Raw genomic sequence first — 26137 nt, forward strand, 5'->3', positions numbered from 1 at the left:
CGCAATGAACAAAACGAAGCAAAAAACGGTGTTCCATTGCGAATTTTTTGCGAACGATCTATTGAACGGATTTTTGTTCTGAAAATGGCTCCGGTATCAGGTGACCTAGAGGAACAGATGCTCTCACAGGGACAACTTCGCAGGCTTTATAATTAAAAAGTTAATTATTGAAAACTAATGAAGACATTGTCTTAGGAGTTTAGTAATGCCCTTCAGCATACGCGATATTGCAATTGATTTCATCTCGGAAAAAGTACCTAGTCACGCTACAAAATGGAGGTTCGAACGACCAGGATGCTGTATATAGATAGGGGGAAAAACACCAGAGACTGAAGTAGGGAGTGGGGGAAAGTTATTTATTTAACTGGCATTTAAACTAAGGGTCTGGAGAAGTCTACGTTTTGGCGGAGGCTCCGCCTTCTTCGGGACTAAGACGAAATTCTATGTACAAGGTCTTTTAAAACGTTACAAAAGTGTCGTCACAGCCGTTACAATTCCACTGCTAGGCAGTCGTCAGTGAGTCATGTTCTGGAAGGCCGATGACCCAGGAACCTTCCGGAACCTTTCAGAACATGACTCACTGACGACTGCCTCGCAGTGGAATTGTACCGGCTGTGACGACACTTTTCTAATAGCGTCCTCGATAAACTGCACCGGTGCGCCCCGGTGCGACCTGGTGCGGCTTGACATCCTCGATAAACTGCACTGGTGCGCACTGAACGTCCTCGATTAAAGGAGTGCACCCGTTCAGTGCAGCACTGAGTTGCCCCGAACCCACACCGAGAAAATCGGCCGAGCGCCAGAGTGCAATCCCAAGAAGCATCGCGATTGCCGGAAGCACGGAGGAAGGCAGAAGCGGCAAGTAGCCAGGTGTAGCCGGGCAAGTAGCAGCAGACAGTCATCGTCAGCATGGCATTCGATCGGTGCCGCTCGCCAGGTGCCTCTCGCTACGGGTCGCGCAGCCTACGAGCCACAACGAGCACAGATCTCTAGGTAGCGCATGCTAGTATCCATCAGATCCACCAATGCAGTGCAGTTTCATGTTCGATAATGCCTCCGCCCAGGGCACCGCCAGTGTAGAGCGCCACGCACCACTGTGGTTTCGGGGCAATTCCGGAGCAAGTTTATCGAGGACGCTATAACACTTTTCTAACCTAATCACTCGGGAATATTACTCGGGATAACATACAACACCGTACCGCCGATAACACAGCCTCAAAGCCTAATAGGCATCACAGCCTTTCTTGCCCACTTCTGCCGTAGCCTCAAACCCTAATCTGCAGCACGACCGTGAAACGCACCTAAATAATAATTCCCCTCCAATGCGTGATGCCGACCGACTACCAAAAGATCGTAACATTATCAACCTTTCCTCCCGTGAACTTACGAACTCCGATCGTTCCCTAGTTGGCAAAGGATTATCGTTCTGCCCTCATGATGCAAGAGTGGATCAATACCAGTTACATTTAGATCTTGATAACTTTGCCAGGAGGTTACGGCTTGCAGAATATTTTCACGAAAAGGCAGAGTCGAACAGTAATCCGTTTCGTATAAAATCAGAGTTCACTCCAGAACCTAACCGAGATAAAACCCTTGATTTGTACATTAGAGCAGTTCAGAAGGATATCTTCCGTGCGTATCAGGACAGCGCCAAACGCAAACTCAGCTATAACCTCACTAAGCAGGAGCAAGAAAGCTTCTCGGCATTAGAGAACGACAAAGATATCGTAATTAAGAGGGCAGATAAAGGAGGTGCGATAGTTGTAATGGATAATGAATCGTACTTTACAGAAGGCCTCCGCCAACTTCAATGCGCGGAATTTTACAGATCTCTGGAAACTGACCCCACCCCTGAAATTAGTGCCAATGTAACCAAAGTCCTAACAAGATTAAAAAACGCTAAAAAGATTGACGAGAGCTTGTACCAGTATTTACTCCCAAAGGACCCTAGGCCCGGTAGATTTTACATGCCCCCTAGATACATAAGCCGGGTAACACCCGGAAGGCCGATTGTTTCCTGTGATGGTACAGCCACTGAGAATCTTTCATCATTCGTGGATCATCTCCTCAAGCCCATCCCGTCGAAATTCGACTTATCCGTTAAGGACACCAACCATTTCCTTCGAGATACATATACGTAAAATAAACGTTCCCCCTAACTGCCTGTTAGCAACTCTAGATGTCACTTCCCTGTATACTAACATTCCCCACTAAGATGGAATAGCAGCAGCAGAGTCTGCATTTAAGAATCAACCCTATCAGGGTTATGACACGTCCGTCCTCACGCAACTCCTGAATCTGATTCTAACATGCAGTAACTTCGAATTCGACGACAAACACTACATACAGGTCAATGGTACAACGGCATGGGAATGGTACAGCAATGGGAACAAAAATGGCCCCGTACTATGCAAATATCTTCATGGCATCCTTGGAAGAACCGTTCCTCAGAAATTGTGCACTGAAGCCACTGAAGCACTGAGCCACTGATATATTCATTATTTGGCCCCACTCCGAATGCGACCTTCAGTTGTTTGTTAACGATTTTAACCAAGTGCATCCCAGTATTAAATTTACATTCAATTACTCCTCTTCAGTTGTTAATTTTCTGGACGTGGAAGTTAAACTCCTTAATGGAACCATAACCACCAGTCTCTGTCGAAAGCATACCGACTCCCAACAGTATCTATCGTTCCAGAGTTGCCACCCCAGACACACTAAGCTAGCTATCCCTTATAGTCAAGGGCTGCGTTACCGGAGAATATGCAAGGTAAATATAAATGGTAGCGAAGCTTGCATTGGCTACCACGTCTTCAAGGGCGGCCATGATAAAGACCGTCAGCGCCATCCATACGTTGCGGGGCAAACTACAAATTCCGTCGTCATGACGTCACCTGGTAAGTCACCATTACGTATAGCGCGGGCCGGGCGCTCGCTCTGCGCGTTCCTTCCATCGGGATGTCGAGCCGCGGAATATAACAATCGCTGTTGAAAGCAAATCCGAGAACAAAAACACATAAACACTTTGTAAACAGAGAAGAATGAACACTAGCGACATGCGTGCAACAAAGGACACAGGAGACCAGATGGGGGCTCTCTTTCTTTTATCACAGGTAAATTCGCCATGCCGTTGTAAACACTATAAATACCCACATGAGACAATTGATGTTCTGAGGCTGGAACACAGTGACTTTTCAGTGACTTCCATCTCTCATCATAAATACCTACGACAGAATAATGTTCAAAATAACCAGTTTGACAGTCCATGTACTGAATAAGCACGAAAGGATAATGTACAAATTCCAGCAAATACAGGTGGGGCCCAAGGCATGCTGGTATTACTGTCCTCATGCACATCTGGAACTTTCCACATATCTCTCGTACAAAGAAGGTGGAAGTGAACATATTTGCACTTTAAGATCACATTATATGATATTTGCATACTGTGTGGTGCTATGTCTGCCCACAGTTTTTGGTCTTGTAACGAATGCTATGGGGGAATAACAAGGCACAAGTCCATTAGCTTAGTTTAGAAGTCTGTGATACGTTATCTTGTAAATCAAGCCACAATAATATGAGCTTCCAGAAATGACAACCTTGTTCAGTGTGTACACATCCTGTTGATGACTACTTCTGCTTTGATTACAAAAGCACTTTTGTATTAAAGGCATGTCAAAGCATCGACAATGTTCTGTGCTTCTGCTCTTTTGTGCACATTTTGCTATGTGGTATAGACTTTCAAGCTGCACAAGGTGCTTAGCCCAACGCATATCTGCGCCTATATACTTGCGGTTGTACACACAACTACTGAACTCAGCGCAGGATTCAAAATATAAAATTACGTGCTAGGGATCTATGTACAGATTCGTTCTATGATACGATTGTGTCTATTTATTGGATTACATTCGTTCTGTGTATACGATTTCGTATTTTTTTCACATTCGCTACCATTTATATTTACCTTACCTTGGAACGATACCTTCAAACGACGAAGAACTAGACAATCATCTTGAGAGCCTTGAAGAAACATTTGCAGATAGAAAATACCCTAATCAGGTCGTAAAAGATGCCATAGCCAGAGCTAGATCAACCGATCGAGAGAACGTATTCCAAAGACAGCCCCGAGCCGATAAGAATTCTTCAGTAAACCTCACTATTAGCTTCAACGGTTATGCCCCGGACGTAAACTGCATACTTAAACGGCACTATGGAATCCTCACCCAATCTGATCGTACGAGTCAGGTGTTTCCGGAACCACCCCGCGTTACTTATCGCCGAGCAAGGAACATCCAAGACAGACTTGTGAATGCCAAGTTATCAAGCCGTTGGAACATGACGGTTGTCAACCACGCAACGGACGCAGATGCCAGATCTGTAAATTAATGCAAACTGCAACGATAGTAGAAAGCACAAATTCTAACTATCGCACAAAAATTAATGGTCTATTTAATTGTAACTCTTCTAACGCCCTTTATCTCCTTTAATGTAATGAGTGCAAGGCCCAATATATCGGTCAAACAGCTACATCCTTCAAATTCCGATTCAACAACCACAGGTCTGACGTCTCAAAGAAACCTACTCTGCCAGTGTCTCGACATTTTAGTAAACCCGGTCACTCAATTAACGACATAGCCATTTTCGTTCCGCAATCGGGTTTTTCATCCCAACGCCTCATCACTGGCTTGCACTGTGGCATTGAGGAGTGCTCAGTCACCCTCCCAGGTGTATATCGCTCGCTGAGTGACCCCTGGTTTGCCAATTCCGAACGATGCGCAGCTACCCAGAGGTGACGAGCCGCAAACACGGCGAAACACGTGACCTCTGGTGCTGTCGCATCGTTCCATGAGTATCTGTTTCTCTACGTGCAGCCATAGAAGCCATCTTAATCTGTAAGTTTGAATTTCAAACACGTCTAGCGTCATTTACTTGTTTATTTAATGGCTTTTTCCCCTCTTTATATATATACAGAGGACACGTGTTTCGCCGTGTTTGCGGCTCGTCAGCTCTGGGTAGCTGCGCATCGTTCGGAATTGGCAAACCAGGGGACGCTCAGCGAACGATACACACTTGGGAGGGTGACTCATTCACTTGTTTCTTTAATTGCTTTTTCCCCTCATTATATATATATAGAGAGAGAGAGACCCCTGGTTTGCCAATCCCGAACGATGCGCAGCTACCCGGGGCCGACGAGCCGCAAACACGGCGAAACACGTGTCCTCTGGTGCTGTCGCATCGTTCAATGAGTATCTGTTTCTCTACGTGCAGCCATAGAAGCCATTTTAATCTGTAAGTTTGAATTTCAAACACGTCTAGCATCATTTACTTATTTTTAATGGCTTTTCCCCCTCTTTATATATATATATATATATATATATATATATTTGTATAAATACAAATATACAAATGAGCGAATGCTCCATGGCTGCACATGAGGCATATGTTTACAATTCAAGCGTGCCACAATCCCAGTTGTGGACGGCCGTTTCGAGCTAGTTGGCTCTCATCGGCACAGCGTAGGGATGTAACACGCTCTTGGGTCGGCACAAACACTGTGTCTCTGCAAGACATCAATAGAACATTCGTCAACAATTCAACATCATGGAACAACCTGGAACATTGATGTCTTGCAGAGACACAGTGTTTGTGCGGACCCAAGAGCGTGTCACATCCCTACGCTGTGCCAATGAGAACCAACTAGCTCGAAACGACCGTCCACAGCTGGGATTGTGGCACGCTTGGATTGTAAATATATACATATATAATTAGGAAAAAAGCCATTAAAGAAACAAGTAAATGACACTAGACGTGTTTGAAATTCAAAATTACAGATTAAGATGGCTTCTATGGCTGCACGCAGAGAAACAGATACTCATGGAACGATGCGACAGCACCAGAGGACACGTGTTTCGCCGTGTTTGCGGCTCGTCAGCTCTGGGTAGCTGCGCATCGTTCGGAATTGGCAAACCAGGGGTCACTCAGATAACATATTCGCATTTAGCTGGGACACCCTGTATATGCATACATATACAGATTAGCAGGAGATGACACATTCAGGAACAGGAACATAACAGGAAGATATTTTCATTGATACATACAGTACAGACATACAGATATATATGACATCACACTAAAATGGAAGGGAAAAAACTGTACAGCTTCACATGTTTCTGAGTGAACGCCAGAGGAGAATTTGAAAACGTTTATATCGGGGCTAAAAATATCAAAGAGGGGAGAATAATAATCATAATAATAATAAATGATTTTATTCACTTCATTCAGGTGATTACAGTGCGGGGGCCCGCATAAGGCAGCAAGAGCTTGTGAGCACGTGCTGGCTGACAGTGGAAACCGTGCCTAAAAGGGCAAATAAAAAGAACGAAATACAACATCAAGAAACAAATTAATCGAAGATTCACAATACAAGAGAACAAGCGAAGCGCATTCAACTACAGAATAGAGAAGGAAATAATGTTTTTAAGGAGGCAATCGCCGATAAATTCAGAGCATCAGCTGGTAGAGAGTTATAAAAGGAGGGAATATAGTGAGACCGTTGCCCTTTTCCATTGGAAGTGAAGATTCTAGGGACAATATATATTTCAGGTTGTCTGGTTTGTATTGGAAAAATCTGCACAGTTTTACAATTATCGGTCCAATAATATTTGTGAGTCAGTATCTCGCCAAATAAGGTAGGTAGATTATTTTGTTTAAATAAACACTCTGAACGAGCCAGTTGGCCAAAGGACACACTTTTTCAGGCAGACCTCAAGATCTGGTTAATCCTGTTCTTCTTGTAAATAAACGGTTGTAAAATATTGTTAAACAACGTTTCAGTGTGGAGCAGTTCAAAGACAGCAATATTTGCGTGGGAACTGAGCAAGGAATACAGGACCTAATATTGTAAATCAGACAAGCAATACCGCGCAGCTTGTTAGGAACATCAGACAAATGTCTGTTCCCTGACAAATTAATATTGCAATAGACACCCAAATGTTTTACAGAGGATAAAATGTCTAAAGGTGCACGACCACAGAACAGTGAGGCTTGTGGAAATAGAAAAACATATGTAAGGCGCGTCGAACTCAAACGTCGGGGACGCCCGAACTTCGCAGAGACCAGGAAATACACGACCGCTTCGTAGGTTTGAAACGAGACGACTCTTTTATTTACAAAAAGAAGGGAGAGACAGAGGCACCACACTGTAAAAAAACTATCGTAAAATTTACGTATATTTTAATGGCAGCTATGTTGCCGGACTTTTCCCGTTAAAATGACGGCCACTTCGGGAGTAGTAGTGCGGTTAAATTTACGGTAATTTTCATGTAACCAGAATGCTGGTTTTCCCCGTGAAAATTAAGGTGTCTTACAAAAAATGCAGCCGTATAATTTACAGGGATTTTAATGGCAGCTATGTTGCCGGCTCTTTCCCGTAATTTTCACGGCCACCTGTGAGAGAAGGCTTTTGGTTGAAGTATGGAGTGCATTGATTCCCACAAATGTGGAAACAGCACCATAGGATGTGTAATTGTGTGTGTCTTCCTTTAATGGAATTGCAAGTCACGCAGCAATGTGTGACACAAGTCATAGAGTAGAGGATCGAGCATTTATTGTACATACAGAGAAAGGGTGGGAAAATCTGTGAAGTGTGTTGGGGGATCTGCAGCGATCAAAACAACACATTAGAGTTGCAAAGTACATTAAGTGTACCTGGTTACCAAGTAAAACGTTCCCTTACACCTCTGCTGTTTTCGAAACAATCTCCAGAACTTCTTCGTAGGGTGTGGCTCTGTTCATCAGCTCGCTGCCCCTGCAGGGCTGATACACGGTATACTCCTGTAAGAAAGAAAATGCAGGATATGTAGTACGACAGTTGCTACCATTGGAATGCAGCTCCATATGCACACACCTCTGCACATTACACATTCAGTATGGTGGCACTAGTACAGACACCTTTATGGTTCTAGCTGAGTCCTTTCCAATACAGGCGAAGAAATATCTTAAGGTCTTATACTGGTCATAAATACCTTAAATCACTCATATTTGGATAGTACATATATTGATTTAAATCTTGTTAGATATTGATGATTTTGTGTGGAGTGACTGTATGGAGACGCAATGCTGTTAGAGTGCTTGTGATTACAGATGTGGTCTAAAACTGTTGTAAAAAAACAATATGTTTTGCTACAAAATAAGCATGCTTCAGTCACAAATGTCACTGAGATTATTCCAGGAAATACATGCCAAGCAATTCAACAGGTAGTTCCAATCACAAGTTACGTGTTAAATGAAAGAATCATCAATGTCGTCTGTGAAGCAAGTATATATTTTTACTTTGGATGACTAGTGCCACGGGTGATGTATGCAGGAACAAGATGGTTAGTCAATAGCAAATCACTGCACAAATCTCACCGTGCAGCAGAGAATCGAGCGACTGTGTTTTTTCCATGAAATATGTACCAGATAAATTCGCTGCAACCTAATGTACTTCATACTGCCACATGCACGTCCCGCACCTGTACTACTCATCACTGAAAAAAAGGGAGAGAAAGCACACAATTTCCATGTTGAATCTATCACTGATTTCTTTGTTCCGCGCACAAATCATGATTGGAACCACCTCCCCATTTGCCTCGCCTCCATTTTACCCACTAATCATTTTAAAACAGCATACTGCAATTATGTCTCACCAGTATAACATTTTGTGACCAAAGTGGACTTTCTTTACTACAAAGAAACAACTCTGTAATGCTTCTTGCATTCTGGAGGAGTAAATACTATGAAGAGCAGAGCACAGCATCGCGGTGCACCAGCCTTACAGAGGATAGTACACTTTCTTACTGCCAGGGAGAAACAGAAGCTCTCAATATATTCAGATACGCAGCTACATGTACTAGTCAGCGACCAGTAGCTTTACTCAACGACTTTGTTTCCGACAAAAAATAAGGAGAGGGACACCCAACATCATCCACCATGCTATGCACTTATTGCCGCAAATTCTAAGTGGGTAAAAAGGCGCGATTTCAATCGCAAAGGAATGATAATGTTCAAGGGTGGACAAGCAGCATGCCAACCCAACAAAATAACCTAATTTCATGTGAAGTTACAATTGGGACGCCAGCTCCTTAGGCTCTACCTTTCTAGACATAGGTGTGACATTTGTGAACACTACAAGCATGTGCTACAGTCACTAAAGAACAGCGGCACATACGGCCAAAGAAAATAAGCCAGACTATTCTGGCTTAATTAAATATTAAATTATTAATTGAATAATTAAAATATTAATTAAATATTCTCCTTTCGGCCATGCGAAATAGGATCACTGCCCAATGTGAGGTGAGTGTTGAGAAACAATAACACTTTACCTGATACATACCTGAATACATACCTGAAGCCCACTGTATTTAGACGCATGGAACTTGCACTGACTTCCCCGTTGCCATTTGCAAACGCCGTCTGTCAATTTGAAAGTGACGTTGGCGATGACGATCTGTGTGCCCTTCGCCATCGTTGGTTCTGCAAATGCCGCCGACGCGGCTACACTGCTGCCGGCAGCATTGCGCGCTGTAGCCCTGTTCTGTTTGTTATTGGCACGTATTTTTCTGTCCTTTACGTAATCTCTGTATATATTACGTAAAAATCCGTCATCCTGTTCCCAGTGTAAGTAGCCTTTGTAGTGAAGGAGCTGGCAGTATAGGCTGGGCCCCAGTGTCGTTGCGTTTTCTGTCGGTAGTACACGCTGCACAAGTGTACTTTGTCATATTAAATATCCCGTAAACAGTAAACGCTCCCGTCTGTTCGTATGTGTTTTTCGTGTGTTTTTTATTTAGAACACACGGTATGCTAAACAACGATGTCCACTGTTTGTAAGACATCCGGAGGTGTGTACGTACAGCAGCAGATATGAAAGTTATTGAAATATGTATTTGGCATCTAATGAAATACAATGCATGGCAGCGCTGTGCCACCATATGCATGTATACATGTACAACAATAAACCATTTATTAGAATTCACTGTTCCCAGCAAGCGTAGCACAATGGCAGATACTGGAAGCCATTGCGAAAGTATGGAGGACTACCGTAAAATCTACAGCCATTTGACCGTAGTCAGGATTACGGACACACTACCGTCCTATTTACGGTGATAGCCGTCATAATTACGGTGTATTTCATTGGTGCCGTATGAATTACACTGCTTGGACCGTATTTCCAATTACGGTAGCATACCTGTTCCTTTTACGGTAAAAAATGGATGTTGACCGTAAGTTTTACGGCAAATCGTTACAGTGCAGAAACAGTGACCAGATGCGCCTCTCGGAAGACGTTGCTTTGGGTATCAGGTAACACTGACCCATTCGGTGACGTTCCAACGAGGGGTGCATGTGCAGAGCCCCATAAATAACGTGAACTGGTTGACATGTCCCCGTGGCTCACATGAACAGTCTCAAAATACAGTTCGACTGGCATCGTCAACAACATTCTTCATTACGTTGTTACGCGTTGTGCTATTCGCCTCATTCAGCAATCCTTATAAAATTTCGTCCTCGAAATTTCCATCATTGCAAAAACAGAGTTATACATTGCAAAATGAAGATACATAAGACACATAACTGGCTATGCACTTAAATACATTGTGGGTACATCAAACATTGAACAGGTTATATGCCTTCATTGATTAACATAGCATTCGAAACATAGCATCAAAAATGAAACACCTCATTTTCAGTTGAACATACGTGGTAAAATGGAATATGTTATACGTTTACGTTTACTCGGAATCCGAGTCTATGTCGTCATCACCATCGTCATTTCTTGAGCGCGCACTCCACAGCTTGAGCCGGCACCGCCGTAGAGCTATAACGGCGCCCTTTTTGTCAGCTCATACGGCAGATGCGGCATGTGTCGTTAGGTAACATGGCTTCGATGACAAAGGCACCACGATTCTTTGGTTGGACCTTGGCTTCGCCAACGCTTACTGGTAGTCTTCGCACTGCGGCGATATCGACAATTTCGTATCTTGGAGCTTTTGATCTTTGCAAATTGTGCTGTCGAGATTGCCTTTCTTGTTGTTGCTTTGTCGGTCTTCTTGCTTCTTGGCCGATCGTTTGTATGTTTTTGCTTAAACCTTCGTCGACAGCTAGGTATATTTGTCTTTGCGGCATTCATGTAGACGATGGCACGCATGTGCTCTCTTTCGTCGTGCGTTGCTCTATATGGTTTGCTGTAGACTGGCTTAGAACCATCAATTTCTTCGTTTTCATTCCAGCTATCTTTATTTTTCTGAGTTCGTGGATGTCAAATGTAAAACCATCTGGGGAAGAGGTCGGCGATGTGATCAGATGTCTGTTCTGTTCTTGTGTTACCGTCGGCCCGTATTGTACTTAGAGTTCCCTGGTACGTCGCTCACTTACGGTATCCTCGACTGTGAGGACTGGAGAAACATCGTGGACTTGTTTGCCGCACTTTCGTCAACGTGGTTGAATACGCAAACGTGTATGGAAACTGGGTCCAATTTCACCGCTCTAGCGAATGAAAAGTTCGTCTTTATTGTTATTTCATTGGGGCTTCTGTTTACGATCGGAATGTGCGTCCTTCCATCTCGTAGCTCAAGTAGGCATCCGATGTCATGCTCGTGGAGGTTAAGCTGAACACTCCCTGAATTTTTGCTGCTTTCAGCCTTTACGTTGATGAACTGCACGGAGTTCAGCGGTAGTGCAATAGAGCCTTCGTTCCTCATGGTACATTTGATTTCCCCATCGTCAGTGTGAAATGCTTAAACGGGCCGTCCTTTCGACTGGCGATTAGTTTCATTAATCCTTCGCTTTAATCATGACAACGTTGTCAAGATCTATCAGCGTTCGTCCCACGAGTACATCGTATTGAATGACATTATCGCTCACAACATAGACTGGGGCTTCAGCTGTGACGTCGTCGATGCATATCTTAATGGCGGTCCTGCCAATTGGCATGGTTTTCTTTTGCGCGAGTCCATATAGCGCATCCTTTTCGGGGACATCGAGAATTTTTAGTTCACATTTGGCTGTTGTGGAAACTGTAATCATGCTTACGGTACTACCTTGATCAATAAATGAAGTCACCAAAATTTCGTCGTTGATGGCAGCTTGTTTTACGTATTTGCTGGGGCCATTGTCACCGACGCAGAGGGATTCTTTCAATCTCTAGCAATGTTTGCAATGAGGGCAATCTTTAGCGATGTGATTGGCGTATTCGTTGCAATTGAAACATTTTTGGTTGCCCTGTGAGTCCTTTGCAGGGGCCCACATTCCTCCTTTACTGGTCTGGACCGAATTTTCAGCTGCATTGATACTGACATTCTTCTTGTTTTCGGGCTTTGATTTTTGGGTTCCTGTGCCAAACGTATCATATCTTTCCTTCTCCAATAGCACGTGACGCTTTCGATCATGCAGTAGCTTTTCTAATGAGTTCTGATGTTTAGGCATAAGCATTTTGTACGCTGACCTGTCGGTAATACCTAGAAGGATCATTTCCTTCGTTTCGTCGGCATTTAGCTCACGGCGTTTACAGAGATGCATCTTATCCATAAAATAATCAAGCACTGATTCGCCCTTAACTTGAACTCTGTTGCGCATTTCCTCGTACTTAGTTACAGGATTAGTAACGGGCACAAAGATATTCTTAAAATGGTACTCAAAATGTTCCCACGTATCACATTCCTTTGACTTACTGCGATACCACGTAGCTGCAGGTCCCTTTAACTTCGCCTGTACCACGGTTAGCCTCATAGGCTCAGTCCATTGGCAATGGATGGACAGCTGCTTAAATGTCTCTAGCCCCTCTTCTGCTTGCTTCTCGTCACTGGAGTCGTCGAACACATGGACCTTCTTGGACATATCCGGCATGATGCGTACAAAAGGGGCTTGACCATCGGTCCTCTTCGATGAGATTAAGTCGTAGAACATCCTGTCACGAACTTCATCTCGTTCTTGCACATACCTGATCAGTTTTTCCAGCTCAGACATCGTTTTTGTTGGAACGTCGTTGCCGTCGTGAACTTCGATAATCGTTGATGAGTCGTATTCGTCGCTTAAACCAGATTGCTGCTGGTGTTCGTCGCTGATCGTAACGTTATCTTCGGTGCCGTTCACAACACAAATAACTTTTACCTTTGTATTTGCCGCTTACAGTATTTTCACATCTACGGTATTTTTATATGTGTAGGAATAAATGTTGACGCAGAAACGGTATCCAGTATAATTCATTTTTTTCAGCAAAACATGCTTTCTGATCATTTTATACAACAGAATCGTTACTGCACAGTCAAAAAGTACATAGGCAATGAGAGTTTCAATGTGACTTTAATGGAAAAATCATTCCTGTGGTACATTGGGCCAGTGGGAAACTAGGCTGGCCTCCAATGGGTGCGACCAAGCCCGGTTCCACTTCGTTTTCATTGACATTTACAATGGTTTCTCATTGAAACCCACTAAATTTTCGTTGTTTTCGATAAGGTATTTGTTCAAAATTTTCGATTGTGAACGAAAAATTTAGGTCACTTTCAATGAGAATTGTGAATGCGATATCCACTTAAACCGAATGAGATTTCTGGTGTATTTTGAATTGGGATATTTCCAGCGGGGTATATTCCGAAATACATATTGAGTAGGTTACTGACAACATTTGTGAGCTAAGTGCACCTTTTTTCGCTTGCCAAGCCGTTAAACATGGTGTTGCATCCCTGCAACACAGGGCAACGATGGGAAGAGAGACTTCGGGAGCAAATGGACTTGAAGCCTGCGGTATTCCCACAATCAATTACACGAACTGAACACAGCTGTGAAATATCTGGCTTGAAACTGGAGGTGGAAACATAAAAAGGACTTTCGAAATTTGAAAAAATCTGCCTCCCACAGAAAGTTCATGGAAGTACTTATTCTTCCTTTCTCTGCTCGGCCAACATCACCGTGCACTAGTCATACCATTCCTGCACTGTTTTCTGAATCTCAGGAAAAGAGATTACCGTCGTTTTTTTTTTTTTTTCATCTGTGTCTAAGTGATCTGATCCCCTATCTTCGTCCATTGTTTTGTTTTGAGGAATGTAACACAGCGGCTACGACCGGCGTGGTATACTACTTGCCCGCTTCATGCAGGCCGACGTAATGCGTTGGCCTTCGAAAGGCCTTTGATACTTCTCTCCACATTCCTGTTTTGGTTTAATTGCTCGCTTATTTGAGGCGTAATTCGTCACACGAGAAAGAAACAGAGTCGATGGCTGGTATACTGTGCTTGTTATGCACGAACTACGATGCGCAGGAATTTTTTCACCGATCGTCTCGAAGTACCCCTTGAAGTATGGGCAGGACCGCAAAATAAATTACTGGTCTCGGGAATCGGTCATGCCCGGGCTCCCTTCTCACATCTCGATAACACAACCCACTTAACTCTGCTATATATGATTATGACAAGCCTGGGGTCCCGCTAGCCCCTGAAGTGGCCGGGGCGTGAGGGCGTCATCAGCGCGTGCCTCACCCTCTCGCCGGCAGAGTATGGTCTACAATAGATATGGGCTGCCATACGTCTCGAAAGGATACTTTTTCCGCGGAACGTCCCGGGGTGTCTTGTGGACCATTTTTCTACATATCTCAGTAACATCTTATCTGTAGAGCCCTTGTAGACTTCTAGATTGAGATGTCTTCTTGGCATTTAGCCAACAGACATATAGTTGACGTCTTCATGCAGACATTCCCTAAACATCTACCCGCGTAGATGTCTACTAGACGTCTGCTTTTAGACCTGGCCTTAAAGTCTCAACTTATGGGATCTTTGGACGTCTCTCATCCCACCATGTACTACACGGGAGTGGACAGCATTGGACTTGAGCATAGTAGTCACGATAGAATAGTCGCCACAGTTGCTGCCGAGCTTCCCGTCCGGCCGTACTGAAGCCGCGGAGGCTCATTGTCGTTTATGTTGTCACACTTTCCTGAGTTGAGGAAAAATCGTCCAGATTATACAAACAACGTCTATGTCTCAAATCAGGCTTCGAATATATGGAGCAAAAATCTCACTTCATGCATGCTGAGACGAAGGCAGAAAGTCAAAACTCGTAACGCGATGACGAAAGCTGCATCATTCATTGTGGGAGCAGGAGCGCGCAAAATACAGACGTAACAATTCTAAATTAGCTTTTATCAACAGTAAGGAGCCTTAAAGATGAAATGCCGTTTCCTTTTTTTTTCTCACATACATTTACTTTCCGACGGTTCCTATAACTGAGACTTGCGGCAAACCATCCTGCTACCGAAACCGAAACTTCCTCCAAACATGTCATCTGGTGGTGGTGGTGGGTGGTGATAGGGCTTGCCGTTGTCGGCCTCACGTATGTGGGCAACGTCACGACTGACGCCCTGGGGGAATGTGCGTCCTGGGCCGACTTCTAAGGGACATATGTCATCTGGTCGAGCTTGAACTGGTACCATTTCAATATGCAGTGAGATAAGAGACATAAATGCAAACAAAACGAAAGACTGCCCCACGCTGTAGGTTCGAAAAACTGTGCTCACTGGTTTCAAAGATCCAGATGACATCTACAGCTTCCCACCTGTTTTCTTTTAGACCAGTGCCCCTGTACTCAAGCAGTCACATATTGTAGAGGCACGTATGTATAAACACCCCGACGGCAGTCAACCTCGTTTACTCTGCGTTCTTTCGTAGAGGTTATTTCGGAATATAGACAACTCCGTTTAGTCCAACCGCGATTATTTCACCATCATCATTATTTGAATGATTTTTCATCCTTTCTACCGACAGCCACAGCCGCTACACGTGATTGTACCTTCAACATCGGAAAGGAACCAATACGAATTGAAGAGCGAATTGTTTAAGAACAGTCTGTGGAAGGAGTTCGAAGGACTTCCTGTCGTCGTCATATTGGTGACTGGAATCGTCCGCCCTGGCACCTCTTCTCTTGTAGACTACATGATCAGGTATGGCGGTTTTCTCTCTTTCGTGAGTCGTGAGCAAGATAAAATGGCTGTGTGTTTTCTATCCAGGTACTTGGAACATCTTGAGAGCAATCCAAGCCCAGAAAACTGGATGGGTGACCCCAAGAAGCCGCTTGAAGGATTCTCTTGGCAATATGGACTCACAACGCGCACCCGTGGAATATTTCTCTTCGATCGAATTTTCAAGGTGAAGCTGTCATCCGGCACGGTGGCTGTCGTTTTGATGGACACCGAAGGCTGTTCCAAGAAAAATACTGATGCCCAGAGCACCCTGTTTTCTCTCAGCATGCTTCTTAGCTCAACCATCGTTTACAACGTCAGACACGACCTGCACCAAACTGGTGTGGAGAACTTACAGGTGAGGCCATTTCTCAGGATATGACATTTATAAGCGTTGATGGCGTTTATAAGAAATAGATGCGACGATGCACACGGTTTAAAATATTGATACTCGCAACGCTCTTTGTGCGTGTTTCTCTTTTCCTTTTAATGGTATCGCTCTTATTGAGAGGGCAAGTAACCCCAACAACTCCTATTTCGTAACAGGAGGAAATGATGGCGGAGAAAGACATGACCAGAAAAACAAAATCCCGCCTTTGTGATAGGCAAATTCTGCGCAATGACTTGTGGCTGCCGAACACCTAAATACTATAACTTAAGTTGTGGCTTGCTGTATCTTCTAGGATACATTGGCTGCAGAAGCTAATAGTTACGATAATACTTGTTGTTGGCTGTGACGTCTGTTCCGTTTTATATGCATTATCCAATGTGCAGAGTAGCATTTTTACTCTTTCCTCGTCTTGTCGACGACTAGATATAAGCTCTTGTTCGGCGTAGTCTTGGTTGCGCGCCAAATCGAATTGACTTGTACAGTGCAGTGCACAACACAGAAACCGCTTTTGCAGTTGCGTCAGCAAACCCGCCGTTGTGTCTAGTGCTTGCATCGTGCTCACAAACATATGATGTACTGTTTCTGCGCGCAAATAAATGATAGTGTTAGAATGTATACCCACGCGTTTCGGGACTCAAAAGAAACACGCGGTTGTCACCACGCATACACTGAGCTGACAGTGTGCTTTGGATTTCGGCGAAGCAAGCTATGCTTCGATTAGTGAGTGGGAACATATGCTCAAACCACAACGAAGATGTCTGCGACAAGTTGACAGTGAACTTATTTCGCACAAAAATCAATATTTATGTGAAGCAGTAAAGGCTGTGCGCGTACAGGCTGCTTCTGTTTTGAATTGAGGTTGGAAACCCCGTTCTCAAACTCACTCTCGTTTTCATCCACTTCGCCATGCGTCGTGTTCCTTCATTATGCCAATATTATCTCCGCTATTAGAGCATCTCTTCATGTTCGGCAGCACCTTAAACTTGTCTTAGGCATCACGCTTATTCTTATCAATAATCACCAAGACCAATAACCCGAGGAAATCACCTACTAAATGCCCCACAGGAAAATAATTCGCGCTCTTCGTTTGGTTTTGCTTTCTTGTTTTCTGCAAGAAAATCCTTCCCAGAGTCGTAATACCTTTTTGATATTTCGAATTTTGCTGTGCGTGAACTGTAAGCAATCAGAGCAACCGTTTCCTCTGTGTCTTTAGAGTACTTGAGTGGTTTTCCAGACCGACTTTCTTCTACGTCAGCACAGACAATATTTCTTTCTTTCTTTAGTTATTGTCATTTATTTTGTGTGTGTGTATCAGGCCAAGCTTAGCAGAGAGAACTGGACTAAGCTCCAGTCCAGTACTGAGGGGAACAACGAGATTTGGCCGAGGCAAGCCACAATTAGTAGGCAGGCCGAATTGTTGCATTCACTGAGGGGAAGTTGTATCTAGTAGCGACCTGCACCTCGCGTTATCGTCGCTTGGTTTTTGAAATGTTTTGCCAAAATCTGACAAATAGGAGAAATAATACTTTCTCCGCGAACAACTTCACGTTCTCTACTGGGGGACTAGCGTCGCAAAGGTGACTTCAGATATGGCATTCACTATAGATGTAACATTTTTTATCGCGTATAAAAGTTCACCTCGGTCAAAGCAACTTCCCACTTTCCATCTAAGTGCACTGGCTTGAGCACGTTTAACTCTGAACTTTCTTATCGTATTATCACGGGAGATGACGCATTCGAAAGAAAAACGCTGAGAATTTACTAAAAAAAAATACACTGCGCGAACACAAGCGAAGGTATAGGTCTAACAGACATTATTCAAGTATTCTTATATTTTTATGTGCAATCTGACAGCATGGTTCAAACCCAGCTTGGCATTAATATTGTGGACTGTTATTTAAACTTAGCGCGGGTGTCTCTGGCAAGTCATAGGAAATAGACGAGTGGCATGTTTTATTGTGCCGTGGAAAGCAAACGAGAAATGGTTTGTGAGCGACGTTCTAGCCTTAGTGTGGCCAATTGTGGCGCCATCCAAATTTTAGCGCGGACCGCCCATTGACAGTGCCACCTCCCGATGGCGGCGTGAGTTCAAAACGGTGGCGGCCGTTTAAAAGTCATGTGAAATGAGTGTCTAACATTCGGGCCCTTTAAACTTCGCGCGGCTAATTGTGGCGCTTTCTCTTGAAAGATGCGCAAAGTGGGGTTCGAGTGTGGTGGCGTCACTCAAATTTTAGCGAGAACCATCCACTGACAGTGAGACCTACCGATGGCGGCCTGAGTTCAAAACGGTAGCGTCCGTGAAAAGACAATGTGAAATGGTTTGCGAACATTCACGCCATTTACACTTCGCGCTGCTAGTTCTGGCTCTATCTCTTGAAAGCTGCGCAAAATGGGGTTCCAGTGTGGTGGCACCATTCAAATTTTAATGCCCTCTACCAGTGCCGTGCATTATAAGGCAACTGGGCCATCAGGAGGAAACTAGAAGAAAACCGCGACCTGTCAACCGACTTCGGCGCATTTTGCTGGCTGACGTTTCCCATGGGGTCCACCATGACCCCAAAATTTCCTCAAAATGAAGAAATAAAATTTCTTCAAACCAATTTTATCCTTTAGGTATAGCTGCATAGTAGAAACAAACTACAGAGTTGAAACTGTCGTTCTACCAGCTTGGGTAGGAAATTCTACCTTTATTCCCTAAGAGCAAACGTGAGAAAGAGGTGAAGGGAAAGGGACGCCGTCGCTTATACTCGCGGAGGAGAAAGCGCTTGGATTGGTCCGAAATGGTAGAAGTACTGTCGTTCTACCAGCTTGGGTAGGAAATTCTGCCTTTATTCCCTAAGAGCAAACGTGAGAAAGAGGAGAAGGGAAAGGGACGCCGTCGCTTATATTCGCGGAGGAGAAAGCGCTTGGATTGGTCCGAAATGGTAGAAGTACTGTCGTTCTACCAGCTTGGGTAGGAAATTCTGCCTTTATTCCCTAAGAGCAAACGTGAGAAAGAGGTGAAGGGAAAGGGACGCCGTCGCTTATACTCGCGGAGGAGAAAGCGCTTGGATTGGTCCGAAATGGTAGAAGTACTGTCGTTCTACCAGCTTGGGTAGGAAATTCTGCCTTTATTCCCTAAGAGCAAACGTGAGAAAGAGGAGAAGGGAAAGAGACGCCGTCGCTTATATTCGCGGAGGAGAAAGCGCTTGGATTGGTCCGAAATGGTAGAAGTACTGTCGTTCTACCAGCTTGGGTAGGAAATTTTGCCTTTATTCCCTAAGAGCAAACGTGAGAAAGAGGTGAAGGGAAAGGGACGCCGTCGCTTATACTCGCGGAGGAGAAAGCGCTTGGATTGGTCCGAAATGGTAGAAGTACTGTCGTTCTACCAGCTTGGGTAGGAAATTCTGCCTTTATTCCCTAAGAGCAAACGTGAGAAAGAGGAGAAGGGAAAGGGACGCCGTCGCTTATATTCGCGGAGGAGAAAGCGCTTGGATTGGTCCGAAATGGTAGAAGTACTGTCGTTCTACCAGCTTGGGTAGGAAATTCTGCCTTTATTCCCTAAGAGCAAACGTGAGAAAGAGGAGAAGGGAAAGGGACGCCGTCGCTTATATTCGCGGAGGAGAAAGCGCTTGGATTGGTCCGAAATGGTAGAAGTACTGTCGTTCTACCAGCTTGGGTAGGAAATTCTGCCTTTATTCCCTAAGAGCAAACGTGAGAAAGAGGTGAAGGGAAAGGGACGCCGTCGCTTATACTCGCGGAGGAGAAAGCGCTTGGATTGGTCCGAAATGGTAGAAGTACTGTCGTTCTACCAGCTTGGGTAGGAAATTCTGCCTTTATTCCCTAAGAGCAAACGTGAGAAAGAGGAGAAGGGAAAGGGACGCCGTCGCTTATATTCGCGGAGGAGAAAGCGCGCGTGGATTGGTCCGAAATGGTAGAAGTACTGTCATTCTACCAGCTTGGGTAGGAAATTCTGCCTTTATTCCCTAAGAGCAAACGTGAGAAAGAGGAGAAGGGAAAGGGGCGCCGACGCTTATACTCGCGGAGGAGTAAGCGCGCGTGGATTGGCCCGAAATGGTAGAAGTACTGTCATTCTACCAGCTTGGGTAGGAAATTCTGCCTTTATTCCCTAAGAGCAAACGTGAGAAAGAGGAGAAGGGAAAGGGACGCCGACGCTTCTACTCGCGGAGGAGAAAGCGCGTGGATTGGCCCGAAACGGTAGAAGTACTGTCATTCTACCAGCTTGGGTAGGAAATTCTGCCTTTATTCCCTAAGAGCAAACGTGAGAAAGGGGAGAAGGGAAAGGGACGCCGACGCTTATACTGGCGGAGGAGAAAGCGCGCGTGGATTGGCCCGAAATGGTAGAAGTACTGTCATTCTACCAGCTTGGGTAGGAAATTCTGCCTTTATTCCCTAAGAGCAAACGTGAGAAAGAGGAGAAGGGAAAGGGACGCCGTCGCTTATATTCGCAGAGGAGAAAGCGCGCGAAGATTGGTCCAAAATGGTAGAAGTACTGTCATTCTACCAGCTTGGGTAGGAAATTCTGCCTTTATTCCCTAAGAGCAAACGTGAGAAAGAGGAGAAGGGAAAGGGACGCCGACGCTTATACTCGCGGAGGAGAAAGCGCGCGTGGATTGGCTCGAAATGGTAGAAGTACTGTCATTCTACCAGCTTGGGTAGGAAATTCTGCCTTTATTCCCTAAGAGCAAACGTGAGAAAGAGGAGAAGGGAGAGGGACGCCGACGCTTATACTCGCGGAGGAGAAAGCGCGCGTGGATTGGCCCGAAATGGTAGAAGTACTGTCATTCTACCAGCTTGGGTAGGAAATTCTGCCTTTATTGCCTAAGAGCAAACGTGAGAAAGAGGAGAAGGGAAAGGGACGCCGTCGCTTATATTCGCAGAGGAGAAAGCGCGCGTGGATTGGCCCGAAATGGTAGAAGTACTGTCATTCTACCAGCTTGGGTAGGAAATTCTGCCGTTATTCCCTAAGAGGAAACGTGAGAAAGAGGAGAAGGGAGAGGGACGCCGACGCTTATACTCGCGGAGGAGAAAGCGCGCGTGGATTGGCCCGAAATGGTAGAAGTACTGTCATTCTACCAGCTTGGGTAGGAAATTCTGGCTTTATTCCCTAAGAGCAAACGTGAGAAAGAGGAGAAGGGAAAGGGACGCCGTCGCTTATATTCGCAGAGGAGAAAGCGCGCGTGGATTGGCCCGAAATGGTAGAAGTACTGTCATTCTACCAGCTTGGGTAGGAAATTCTGCCTTTATTGCCTAAGAGCAAACGTAAGAAAGAGGAGAAGGGAAAGGGACGCCGACGCTTATATTCGCAGAGGAGAAAGCGCGCGTGGATTGGCCCGAAATGGTAGAAGTACTGTCATTCTACCAGCTTGGGTAGGAAATTCTGTCTTTATTGCCTAAGAGCAAACGTGAGAAAGAGGAGAAGGGAAAGGGACGCCGTCGCTTATATTCGCAGAGGAGAAAGCGCGCGTGGATTGGCCCGAAATGGTAGAAGTACTCTCATTCTACCAGCTTGGGTAGGAAATTCTGCCTTGATTGCCTAAGAGCAAACGTGCGAAAGAGGAGAAGGGAAAGGGACGCCGTCGCTTATATTCGCAGAGGAGAAAGCGCGCGTGGATTGGTCCAAAATGGTAGAAGTACTGTCGTTCTACCAGCTTGGGTAGGAAATTCTACCTTTATTCCCTAAGAGCAAACGTGAGAAAGAGGAGAAGGGAAAGGGACGCCGTCGCTTCTGCTCGCGGAGGAGAAAGCGCGCCTGGATTGGCCCGAAATGGTAGAAGTACTGTCATTCTACCAGCTTGGGTAGGAAATTCTGCCTTTATTGCCTAAGAGCAAACGTAAGAAAGAGGAGAAGGAAAAGGGACGCCGACGCTTATATTCGCAGAGGAGAAAGCGCGCGTGGATTGGCCCGAAATGGTAGAAGTACTGTCATTCTACCAGCTTGGGTAGGAAATTCTGCCTTTATTGCCTAAGAGCAAACGTGAGAAAGTAGAGAAGGGAAAGGGACGCCGTCGCTTATATTCGCAGAGGAGAAAGCGCGCGTGGATTGGTCCAAAATGGTAGAAGTACTGTCGTTCTACCAGCTTGGGTAGGAAATTCTACCTTTATTCCCTAAGAGCAAACGTGAGAAAGAGGAGAAGGGAAAGGGACGCCGTCGCTTATATTCGCAGAGGAGAAAGCGCGCCTGGATTGGCCCGAAATGGTAGAAGTACTGTCGTTCTACCAGCTTGGGTAGGAAATTCTACATTTTTTCTTAGAGTGCGCTGTCGGATTCTACTGATGTTAAAGGAGCATGGAAATCATTTGGAACATATATTTTTTTCACCGCTTGATATGAACATACTACCTTCATAAACTGTCACGCAAAATATTTCATTCGAAAGGCGCGAATTTCCTGAGAAAATTAGTTTGCAAGAATGCGCTCCGCGGCGACAGTCTCCCCCCAAGCCGAGTCTGCCGTGTCGTGACGTCAGGCGACCGACCACGTCATTGGCTGCCGGAAGCGTCCGCTCCCCGCCAGAATCGTCTGCTAGCTCCGGAATCGTGGCGACGTACCGACTGAGACGCGTTGTTGCTCTTTATTTGCGTTTGACATTCACTTGCGTTCTTACATGATTTGTCTCATACGTTTTGCATAAAACAAGACTGCGGCCAGTGTAAAAGGTGTGTCTAGGCCTCTGTGTTGCCGTGACGGCCCGGGTTGAGGTGGATCGTACGCGGTTGTGGTTTCTGTTCCGATTGTGCTGAGGTGTCGTTAATTAGTGAACAGTATTGCGCCTGCGTGTGCAGCATATATATGATACGACTAAATACATTCCTGTCAGTTGGAGAGTTATTCCATGTGTCATTGTTGTATGCTGCGTAAAAAAGAAAATGCTTATTTGGCCATGTGTTTTGGGATTTCCCACAGATCGCTAGCAGATGAACTCTACTGACTTTATTTCGGAATCCATGTTGTTGTGCTTGTGGAGACGTTGCGCTCCTGGTATAAGTAAGATACGGTAAGCGCAATGTTACACAGCTATGCATTCATCGGTCCGCTCGTTCGCCTCAGAGATGCCAGTGTCCATGCGGTTCAGAGCCCAGAGCGTTGACCACAACATGGAGAAGTCATGATGGTCGACGACCTCTTCGAGTGAAAACACTGGCCACTGCGCCGCGTCTTCATGACTATGCATTTGTAACCAAGAAGAAGAACTATATTTCAATCCGAATGTTCGTTCACACTTAGCAGCTTTACTTACCAGCCTCCGGTACATTCGTGGGGCGAAATCGAAGTTGGCGGAGCTTAGGCTCCAACTCCATAAAACGCTTCGTCAAGAAGAGCAGATGTGTCGCCTAAAGAGTGTTCAGTTCATCAGCTGTCCTTTCCACGACGTCCGATGAACAACAGCGCTTCCTGCTCGGTCGGCTTGCGGGCGCCGGAGAAATCGCAAAAAAGAAAGAAAAAGACGGCGCGGCCATATGACGTCAGCGGCTGGCAGCCGAGTGAGGGGACATTTCTGCTGCGAGATTCAAAGCTCCCTCGCGCTCCAGGATTGCGCGCTACGCTCAAACTTTTTGTGCGAATATGTATCACAGGGCTCAGAATCGTAATTTCTACTTCTCCCGTCATATTTTATTCCGATCATTTCCAGGCTTTTAACACCAGAGTGGCCTATTACGACACCAGAATAATTCTGGTGCCTTCTAGAATGCGTTGTGTGGACACTAGGCAGACGTGGTGTCTTAATAGGGAGTTTTAGTAGACCGTTCCGTAACGCACGGAACGTTAACGCAGAGTACGTAGTTCGCTACCGTCAAACAGATAGCAAGCGAGTTTTAGCAGATCGTCAGGCAACGCTACGAACGGTACGGTAAGAACTGTGTTGCCATCCAACGGCGATAACATGAACTACCGTTCCCAAGTTGTCTAGGTATCTGTTTTCGAACGAATTGCGTAATATAACTACTGGAGAATGAAAAAATTGTCACCGGCTTAACGCAACGGGAAATAACAATTTATTTAGACGTTTCGTCTCCTATGCGGGAGACATCATCAGTGCAAGTCTAGGGACGGGAATGAGGAGCACTAAAACCGGTCTTGCTATTTACGGGTTTTCCGAGGCCAGAGTACAGTCCAGGAAGTGGGCCACGGTTGGCATTACATGCTGTTAGCTCCCTTTGTATGTGCCACGATTCGAGGAATTTTCTGGGTCCCCACCGCTGTTCACGTGCCAAGGTGAGGTGACGGCACCATTGTAGTCGAACACGTGTCCCGTTGTCCAGCAATGATCCACGAGCTCAGTCTTTGACCTAGTTGCGTTGGTCGCCTTTTCAACGTCTCGTCTGTGTTCTTTAATGCGGGTGTCCCGTTTCCTGCCTGTCTCACCTACGTGTCTCACCTGTCTCACCTCTCTCATTCTCCAGTTATGACGCCCGGCTTTTGGAATATCTTCGCTTATGTAATATAACTACGTTTTCGTGCTCTGTTCTTGTTTTGTTTGCGTTTGAAAATTAATTTGTTGTTCCACCAACAAACGAAAGGACAACGGACACTCCCTGCAGGTCAGTTCATCGCTATCACCCGCCGTTATGGCGGACGCTGTTGCTAACTCGGACTTGGTTGGCAGCATCTAGAGACCAGAAGTTCGTGTTTTCGAGTGGCACAGGGTATACCGCTTCTTATAAGAAGAAGATGTAGTCCCTCGTATTGAAGCGCACTCTCGCAGCCTTCACTTCGAACACAGTCGACGAGGTGTTGCAGGCAGCCATGTAGTTTTGTGCAACGAAAACAACGTAGAGGACGGAACGCAAAAAGATGAGCCGATCGTTCCAACGCCAAACGCGGAAGCCACGTTTCCGTTCCTGCGCACGCGCTCTTGCTCACTTGGAGAATAGCGTTCCTTCCGTTCGCTGCGTAACGATCTACTAAGACTCTCTAATGTGACCGTTAGAGCGGTCTAGTGTGGTTCACAGACACCAGGCCTACAGTCATGGAGGAAGGAAACGCAGGAGCGGCCCTTCCTACCTTTTTCCCATTAGGACGGGCGTGACAGCCTTGGCATTGCATTCTGGGATGCTCCTGCCCACTATGTGACCGCTCACGTGGCCCAAGGAGGATACGCTTGCCAGTTGTTAAAACAGACAACGGTGGTTGTGGTTGTCCGATATCTGCGTTCATGGACGCCCGCGTGCAGTTTTATTTCTCTGTGTTCGGAGGTGTACTCTTGGTTTACTGTCTCATCACAAGACCAGTCACGGTCTGCAAGACAAGCGCGCAGGACTAGGAATATTATGCGTAGCAGCCACTCTTGTGTAATAATGTGGCCACGTTTTGTGTGTTTGCTGCTCAAGTGACAAAAAATGTCATTAATCAAACCTGTAGAATAATGGAGGAGATCAAAAGATTCTGCAGCACAGCGCCAATTTGCAAATTAATGATTCAAGATGACACACACACATTACGTCACACACACAACGTCATTCCCGTGCAGAACTGCTTTACGTTGAACGACAGCCGCAGCCGTTGCAATAACACGTTAACGTAGCGTTATTTCCGCAATCGCACTCTCATTTTAAGAGTAAATGACTGGAAAATCATAAAAGCACATAATGCAGCGCGGGCAACAAAGTGTTGCTAAACGGAAACTTTAGGGAGGATCAGGTGGTGGACAGGAAGTAATGGCGGTTTTGACATCGAGCGACCGCCAGAGAGGTCCCACGAAAATCTTTTCGAAACGGCCGCTCCTGTGTTTCCTTCCTTCATGCCTGCAGGCGCCAGAGTACGAG

The 26137-nt window shown here is 45.4% G+C and overlaps 1 protein-coding gene across 1 annotated transcript in view; it reads left to right on the plus strand.

The window, feature by feature from the left end:
* The window catches only part of LOC135378915 (uncharacterized), a 385731-nt gene that overhangs the window by 128122 nt on the left and 231472 nt on the right, over window positions 1-26137 (plus strand). Inside the window, exons 7-8 of the mRNA XM_064612080.1 lie at window positions 15785-15960; window positions 16027-16336. Of these exons, the coding sequence (XP_064468150.1) occupies window positions 15785-15960; window positions 16027-16336 (486 nt within the window). The remainder of the gene's footprint in view (window positions 1-15784; window positions 15961-16026; window positions 16337-26137) is intronic.

The sequence above is a fragment of the Ornithodoros turicata genome, chromosome 1, assembly GCF_037126465.1.
Source record: "Ornithodoros turicata isolate Travis chromosome 1, ASM3712646v1, whole genome shotgun sequence".
Lineage (NCBI taxonomy): Eukaryota > Metazoa > Arthropoda > Arachnida > Ixodida > Argasidae > Ornithodoros > Ornithodoros turicata.